This window comes from Crocuta crocuta, unplaced genomic scaffold, assembly GCF_008692635.1.
Source record: "Crocuta crocuta isolate KB4526 unplaced genomic scaffold, BGI_CrCroc_1.0 scaffold751, whole genome shotgun sequence".
NCBI classification, from domain to species: domain Eukaryota; kingdom Metazoa; phylum Chordata; class Mammalia; order Carnivora; family Hyaenidae; genus Crocuta; species Crocuta crocuta.
In genome coordinates this window covers 2,920,427-2,928,977 of record NW_027530353.1, presented here as the reverse complement: position 1 = coordinate 2,928,977, position 8,551 = coordinate 2,920,427, and the positions used below count along the sequence as shown (strand labels likewise).

The 8,551-nt window shown below is 60.7% G+C and overlaps 1 protein-coding gene across 5 annotated transcripts in view; it reads right to left on the bottom strand.

The window, feature by feature from the left end:
* Positions 1–1,885: 1,885 nt before the first annotated feature.
* CAMK2B (calcium/calmodulin dependent protein kinase II beta) overlaps positions 1,886–8,551 on the bottom strand; it is a 26,554-nt gene continuing 19,888 nt past the window's right edge. For 3 of the 5 annotated variants that reach the window (XM_077765814.1, XM_077765816.1, XM_077765819.1), the window contains 4 exons: positions 4,358–4,451; positions 4,157–4,251; positions 3,730–3,964; positions 1,886–3,622 (listed from right to left, as the gene is read on the bottom strand). In XM_077765814.1, the coding sequence (XP_077621940.1) occupies positions 3,732–3,964; positions 4,157–4,251; positions 4,358–4,451 (422 nt within the window). In that variant the 3' untranslated portion in view covers positions 1,886–3,622; positions 3,730–3,731. The remainder of the gene's footprint in view (positions 3,623–3,729; positions 3,965–4,156; positions 4,252–4,357; positions 4,452–8,551) is intronic. The other 2 variants (XM_077765815.1, XM_077765817.1) reach the window with 1 other exon arrangement.

The window sequence follows — 8,551 nt, the reverse complement described above, 5'->3', positions numbered from 1 at the left end:
TGTGTGGACCAGAAGGTGGGACTTTGTGGCTCCTGAGGACCCTGCCCAAATGGGTGTACCTGGCGGCTGCCCTTTTGGCTCTGGGCACTGTGCCAGCTCCTAATGTAGCCTAGGCTGCAGGACTCTGGGCAAGGTGCCAACCCACCTGCTTGCTGGTGCCCAGGGGACTCCTACTTCCCCTTAAGGACAGAGTGGTATGTGAGTCCTCCAGTCTTGGAGGTGGCTGAGGAGGAGCGGGGGTGGGGGTATGGGGAAGTGTGGATTGGGGTGAGGTGGGTGGGGCTGGCTCACGCCTGTGTAGGCACAGAGCACTTGGCAAAGAGTGTATTTTATAGTAACTGCTGCCTAACTGTTCTGTTTGGAAGATTTTTTTTCTGGATAAAGTTGTCTTTTTAAATTCTACAATAGTCCTCTGCTTTGTTCAAGCCTCAGGGATGCCTCCCCATTGTGCACTTGTGAGGTACAGGGTCCTGGTGCAGAGGCTAGCCCTGCTGTGACCCCTGGGCTAGGGGGACCGGCCTGGCAAGCTGCTTTGCAGCCACAGCTGGGGCCACACAGATGGAAAGTCCTCAGGAGCTGGGGGCGGGCTCTACAGGCATGTGGGGTGCCTGGTGCCTCCTTGGGTGTTTATAGGCCGAGGAGCCTCGAGTCTGATACCAGGTTAGTGAATAACCTCAGTGGCTGGTGGTTAGAGGGTCTGAAGACTTTGCAGCCTGTTTCATTGCTGGCACCGGGCCTTGTCTTCGGTCTTAGTGTGACTGTGGAAATGAGAAGTAGCTTTGGGATTTGTGGCTGGACTGAGGGCATTAGCTTCTGCTTGGAGGACCTGCTGGGGCACGGGGTCTCCCCGAGGCCCAAGGAGCCTTGCCCAAAGCAGGTACCATTTAAGTGATGAACCAAAGACTGTCTCACTGACCTCGCTCTGTAGTTCCCCAGCCACCCTGCACGGGGCACCCAGCCTGCAGGTCCTGCTCCACACCCCAGGACTCCAGGTCCTTGGGGGCGGGCCGGGCTGTGGTGAGTGCCTGCAGGGATGCCTGGCCTGGAGAGCCTCCTCGGATTACAGCTGATAGGTGAGTGGAGCCCTAGATACAGAGCTGCTCACTCCAGGGTTGTGTCCTAGATTCCCTGAGCCCTACTCTCGGAGTCTCTGTGTGCTCTCTGGCACAGCCTTTCCTCCTGAGAACACCTGCTGGGCACCAAGGAGCTGAAGTCAAGAACCTCCAGTTCTAGTGGGCAGGACTGGGGTGGCCAGAGAAGACCCTCCGCCCAGCGTGCCCTTCTTACCAGAAATCACTTAGATACCTGAGTCAGGAATGTTTGGTGTTTAGGATTGTTTTGAGGACCACGTTTCTGTCCCAGAAAAGCATGAGACATAAAGTACAGGCAGGCATTGGCAGGGCCTGGGGACATGATGTGGAGGGGAGGCTCCCACATTTGTATGAGGGAGCATGTGGGTTCTAGCAGGGCTGCGCTAGGTCTGTCCGGGAGGGCAGAGGGCCAGGGCGCCCGCAGCAAAACCGGCAGAGCACAGGCCCCAGAAGCCCCAGCCTGGCTGGGCCCGAGCACGTGCAGCCATGTGCTGCTCAGATGTCCTCAGGCCAGGTGGCCGTGGGGCCGTGCATTCAGACAGCCCCGGGGCCACATGGTCCTGCCTCCTTGTGCTCAGTGCTCATGCAGCAGGCACAGTCCCAGGGAGGGTGCTCTTGGGGGAGGCCCCGGATGACTTTGCCTTCCCACGCTGCGGGGGTACAGTGGTCAGCTGGTGATGTGTCCATCCTGAGCGACAGGCCAGGGCCACAGATGATGGTGTAGAGCCCGCCCACCAGGAGGGTGGGGATGGGGGATGGTCACAGGGAAAGGGAAGGAGGGCCCTGGGATAGAGCCCCCAGCTGCACATGAGGCCGTTTGTCCTGTTTTTCTTTTATTTGCAGTTTCCCGAGACAGAACAAAATAATGATTTTTTTACACTTACAAGGCTCAGAAAGAAAAGACAATGAAACTCAGCAAAAAGAGAGAAGAGGAAGGGCCGGCCAGCACTGCAGGCAGCCGGCCCTCCGCAGAGCCGGCCGGCCGACGCCACCACACCTCGGACGTCTAGCTAGAGGAGCAGGTGCGGCTTGTCGAGAGGGGTCATGCAAAAGAACTATCCCCCAGAAAAAATTCCCAAATTATCCCAGACAGGCAGCTCTGTGGAGATAACAGGTGAAGAGGGGAGGGGGGGAGGCCCCCAGAGGGGAGGGTGGCTGGGCTACACGGGGTCCACGGTGAGCACTGCCAATACCCGAGGCCCAGGGAGCCTGGCAGATGTTTACCCTGTGTCCATGGGTGGGGACAGCTGTCCTGAGCACAGCCGTGGATGGCTCCCTTGGCTTGATTTGTGGGGGAAGATAAAGAAAATCCTTGTTGAAAATGTGAATTAAGGGGGCAGGTGTTGGGGCAGTGGGTCCCGCATCTCTTCTATCACAGCCCCTGACCACCCCGACCTGGCCGGCTGCCCTGGGACCCTTGTGCTGCCATCTCACCACAAGGCCCGAGTCTGAGGCGCACCTCCCTGCCCACCAGCATGAGGGACACCTCAGGATGGGCCCAGTCTGCCTTCTTCCCATCCCAGGGTCCCTGTCACACACAGCAGCCTCCCTCAAGAGGCCTGGCCGGGGTTCCGCCGTGCACTGCCCCTTGAGCCCAGGGCGGCCCACCTTCCTTCCCTCCCTTGGCTCCAGACCCAGACTTCAAAAGCACTGTCTGCAAACACCTGCCTGGACCAGCCTCTGCTGGGAGCCCAGGGAGCCACATGCCCACCTTCTGACCCTGACCCCTCTTCCCTTCCTGCCTCTTGACCAAGGCCGGAGCCCCTCATCGCCGCGCCAGCAGGAGGAAGGTGGGCAGAGGGGGAGGTGACCCTGAAGGGGAGGGAGGCTGGCCCAGGGGCTCCCCTCCCAACCAGGCTGCAGCCAACAGCGTCCTCTCCACAAGTCTGCCAGGCATGAGGTCTGAAACTAAGGGGTGCCCCCACCACACCTCCCTGGCCCTGGAGGGATCAGAACTGGAGCCCTGGGACTAAGGGGGCTTCTTGGATAGCTTGCCCGGTGCCCAGGGGCTGACCCAGCCTCTGCACTGCTCATCCATGTTGGGGGCATGAGAGGAAAGGAGGGGGACAGCCGTGCTCAGGTCCCCTGGGCCCCAGGTGGCCGACACTCCTGACAGCAGCCATGCACGGCAGGGAATGCAGACGCCTGGGGACGGGCGTCACCTAACACACACCGGTCCTCGGCCCGGCCCCTGTGGACACGTTCACTGCCCCACGGTCCCCAGGGGCCAGGAGTGGACAGACACATGGAGCGTGGGTGGGGGGTGCCCGTCGGTCCGAATCCCCATAAATGCCAGTGATTTTTACAGCTTTTTCCTTTTTTTTTGTTTTTGTTTTTTTTCATTTCATCCAACATCAATTGTTTCTGTGGTTGTTGTCTTGTTGTTAAAAAGAAATCACGTCCGGTCTTGGTTTTCTGCAGACACAGGCACCAGGGGAGGAACGAGGCAGACACAAACATGCGACAGGCAGGCCACCGTGGGGTGGCCGGGCTCCAAACACTGAGTCTGTCCCGCGACTCGGGCCGCGGCTCTGAAAGGGGGTGAGGGCGGGCGATCAGCCCCGCCCCCAGGGGTGTGGCCCGCGCCCCTGGCAACCCGCCCCCAGCCCCTCGCAAGGCCTCCACCAGGGACACCCACCTTCACTGCAGCGGGGCCACGGGTGCGCCCGAGCAGTGGAAGTGTACGTTCTGCCACTTGCCATCACGGCGATGCCACACGCGCGTCTCCTCAGACTGGCTGGTGCGGGGCCGGCCCTGCCCGTCGATGTACTGCGTGAGGCGGATGTAGGCGATGCACGCAGCGTCCTCCCCGATGACGTGCACGTGCGGGTTCAGGATGGTCGTGTGGATAGGCTTGCTGTTCTTGGCGAGCACTATGGGAGGGGGCGGGGCCAGGGAGCTGGGCTCCACGGGTGCCCTACGCGCCCCACTGCCCGTCCCCAACCCTACCCACCGCTGGTCTCTGCCTCTCTCCTGTACCTGCCTCACCCGCACCCTTACCACCACCCTGCGCCCACCACCTATCCACTGCCCTGTGCCCCACCCACTATTCAACCCGTACTCACGGTTCTCAAAGTAGAATCTGTGAAAGTCCATCCCTTCCACCAGATTGCCCAGGGCTTCAGGCTCAAAGGAGGTCAGGCCTGGGTCACAGATTTTCCTGGGGAGCAGACCCAGGTGAGGAGGGGCCCTGGCCGCACCCTGCTCCTCCCTCTCGCAGTGGGGAAGCAGCCCCCCCCACCCCGCAGCCCAGACGCCCGGCTCACGCATAGGCTTCAAAGTCCCCGTTGTTGACTGCCTCGATGAGCTGCTCCGTGATCTTGATGACCTCCTGCTTCCGTGCTGCAGGGACACAGCCACCTAGTGATGGGAGGCCACCCCAAGCAACCCAGCTGCGGGCCTAGGGCAGGGTGCCCCCAGACCCCACCTGCCTCTCCTCCCCCAGAGGGACCCAACCTGTCCAGCCCGGACTGCACCCTCTGAGGCCACCAGTGGCCCCCGTGTTTCCAAGTCCACATAAAGCATCTCCATGGAATAGAAACACTCCCTCTGAGGGACCACATGTCTGGAGGCCGGGAAGCAGAGCCCGCCGTGACCCGCTCTGCATGCTCCCACATCCCTGGGCCGCATCCACCGGGCCTTTAGCAGCTGTGGCACTGGGTCCAGTGTCCCAGCTCCTGCCACCTGGATGGGGCTCAGCAGCCCTGCCCCCACCCATCACATTTTTGGGATCGTCCACTAAGAGATGAGGCCAGGAGGGAGTGGGGGCTGCAGGGCAAGGATGTGAGCAGAAGTCAGGGGGTAGGGCCACCGGGGTCCAGTCGGGAAGCCAAGTCCGCGGGTCTCTCCCTGACTGCTGCCAGCCTCCACTTGTACGGTTCTGGCGTAGGTGCCCCCACCCCCATTGCCAATCCAGCCAGGGCTCTGCTGGCTCAGCCTCTGGACCCAGTCAGGCCTGGTCCCCAGGGTCCCCTCCACCTCTTTAACTACAATTTATTTTCATGGAAACTATCAAACACATGGAAGAGTGGAGACTACTACAGCCCCCCACCCTGCTGATTCAAACCAGCACAACTCAGGACTGCTAGGAAATAAAACCTCACAGGTATGCTTGTTAGTGCCTGTGTCCCCCTAAATCCTGTGCTTCACCTCCCTCCCCAGAGAACTCCTGTCCTGACAGAGGTGCTTACTGCCCTCCCTGCAGGTACACACCAGAATGCACACGGCACGAGCACATGTGCACACGCATCACAGTGATCCATTAAAGCAACAGCATGCTGGTGCTAAACCTTGGACGCAGCGAATGCACTGAAGGCAGGACCACCTCTCCACAGGCTTCCTCCTGGGTCTCAGCCACACCAGATCCGTGTGTCTGAGCATTCCCAGCACCCCTGCATGGCCCTTGGCTCTCTGCCCCTGGGGGTGGGCATCTGTCTGCAGGTCTCCACTCTTCAGCGAGCAGTACCCCTGGGAACAGCACACAGGTGAGCTGACCCGCAGGGCAGGGTCCCAATGCATAGACTGCAGGGTCTAGAAGGTGCACGTGGTATCCTGAAGCATGTGCCCATAGCCCTGGAGTGGGGGCTGGCCCCTTCTCCCTGCCACAAGCACCCACAGATGCTCACCTGGAGGGTGGACAAGTCTAGGCAGGCCTTGAATGCTGCACAGGTTTGAACCGCGAGGGCACGAGGCCCTCATGACACTCAAGGTGTTGGGTGCACGCGTGGACTTGTGTCCCAGGAGAGGGCGGGCACATGTGCACATATGCATGTGTAGATTCGTGTGTGTGCTGACTTGCAAGTTTTTCCTACTTTGAAAAACCCTCTCTCCAGGCCCAGCTGACTTCTGCTAAGGTCCCGTTTCCCCCAAACTCTGTGTCTGGACCATGTTAGGCTTTGGGCTCAAGGCTGTTGCTGCACAGCCGGGCTCCAGGAAGGTGGGCTGCAGGCTCATTACACTAAGGCCTCACGTCCCCCGTGTCCGCCTGCAGAGCTCTGTCCCTGCTCATGCCGTTCTCTGTTCTTAGTCTTGGGCTCCCCGGGCAGGGCAACATTGGACATTCAGGGTCCCTCTGCATCACCTGCCTTCCCAGCAACCTGCCACCGCCCTGCCCTCTGCTTGCGCATTTCTGCTGTGGGGACACTCATCCACCCTCCCAGGTCCCTGTCTCCTTAATGGAGATGGCTTCCCATGGCAGCACCAGAGCCGGGCACCCTCTACCTGTGTGAGGGTGGCAGCGCCTATGTGTCCGGACACCCGACACTCATTAGCCTCCCTTTCTCACAGACAGCACCCCACAGGAACCCGCAGCCAACAGCCCTGCCACTGGGGCTGAGCGACATTTCTTCTGTCTGGTTTCCGGGACACTCTGATTTTATGGTCACCCCAGACTACAGCAAGTCAACCTCATCTTCCACTTAAGGAGTATTGAGTGTTTTTAAACTGTAATAAAAAATGAGAATCCACAAGAAGGAAGTATTAAGTAAACAGGAGGAGAAAGTCAGGGTCATGACACAAATCGCAGAGCCTTGTGTATGGGAAACAGCCACTGCACCCATTCTGCAGACATAGAAGGCAAGACCTCAGAGAGGCTACTCCCTGGACCCAACCCTGGCCTGTGGGGCATGCTGCATGAGGGGCTCCCTGGAGGCGAAGCCTCTGAGCTAAGCACAATCTGACCATCAGCAGGCGACTCCGGAGACGGGGTAAGGGTCTGGCTTGGGAGGGGTTCCAGAGGTGAACAGGAGCCCCTCACACTCCCTCTGGCTCTCCTGGGGCGAGCTCACAGGCCAGGGAGGCCAGGCTGCTGGCAAAGGGTCTGGGGGGGACACTGGTGGCCCCAGACTGGCCCTAATATGGGTACCTTGGCATCTGCAGAGGCACCAGGTGTGCCCAGCCACATCAGGAGGCAGCTGCAGAGGATCAGCCTGGATTGGGTGTAATCCCTGATTATGGAGAATGTGTCCTGGGCCAGTGGGCACCGACCCCATTTACACAGGAACACAGCTGGCAGGCGCACTCCTAGGAAGCAGGGGACCCAAGACCCACAGCCAGACGGCCCCTACAGCCTAGGCCTCTGTGCTGGGAGAGGCGGACCCTAGTCCCAGCGTTGAAGATGGGGGCACCAGGGCTTCACTGCTCAGAGCCTTGAGAGCCAGGTCTCAGCCCAAACAGTCCCTTCTCTAGGCCGACCTGACTCCTGGCCTTCACGTGTGGCCCACCCAACACTCAAAGGAGCCGGGGTGCTGGGAATGGGAGGCAGGGCACATCCAGGAGCTAGGAACCTGGGAGGAGGAGGCAGTGCATCTGCCCTCAACGTCCCTAGTGCTCACCCCTCCCCCACCAGTCCTGCCACACCTGTAGCCACAGGCCCCTGGCACCCTTCCCTTCAGCTCTGCTCCTGGCCCCTTTCTGTGGTCCCCACCTCCATAGTTTGGTTCAAGGTGGACCCCCAAGGTCAGCCCAGTGTACTCAGCCCCATAGCACGCCCTGTTCTCAGAGTCCCCAACCTATCCTGCTGTGCAGACTCTGAGGACAGGTGGCAGACCTGGGCTGGGGTACTGTGGCAGGTACCCCCTTCCACCCCGAGTACACTTCTCCATGAACCCAAGTCCCCTTGCTATGAAGCAAGGCCAGGCAGGTCCAGGGTGGTGGGGCATGGATGCTGCACAATGGGGAGTTCTGACCCCTCCCCAGGCTCTGATGCACACCTACCACAGCCCTGCCCCCTCCCTCACGAGACCCCTAGCCAAGCCAGCAGGGGTGGGGGGTGCCCAGAGACCTGCACCTGCCCTCGTCCCTCTGGCCAAGTACGCTCCCTGGGAAAGCCACTGCTGCCTGAAGGCTGCCCCTGTGCCCCGCCCCCCCAGCCCCCTGCCACTGCCTTGCTTGGCTCCCCTTCCTCCCTGCCCTGGCCCTCAGGCCTAGCCTGGGGGTGTGGGGGCACAGAGCCTGCCAGCACTCACCCAGACACTCCCCAGCCATGCCCGGCCCCTGGCCCGCAGCCTCTCATCTGACAGCACCTCCCTGCCGGTCTGTGTCTCCAGGCAGGTTGGGGGGGCTGTGGCCCTGGGCTGTCATCCATCCCTGTAAGCGATCCTTGTGGCAGTCCGCGGACAGGCTGGAACAGCCGGCTCCTCCCTTCCTGCCTGGGAGGGGGGCAGCCCAGTGCCCCCCGGTAACCGACACTGCGTCACACAGGCCTCTAGTTTACCCTGATCATTCCTGAGCCTCTAGATCACCCTGATCTTTCCTACACGAACGCCCATCTGCAGCCACAAACTCAGCTTCTGAGACCAAATGCCACCTTTGTGTGGAACTCCCTGTGCCCCACTTTCTGCCCCACAAGCTGGCTCTTTCCCAGAGTGAGGGGGCAGCACACCACAACCAGGGGTCTCGATATCCCTGTGAGCCCCCAGGAGCAGCCAGGGGGCCACTCAAAAGTGCTACTTACATGGGGT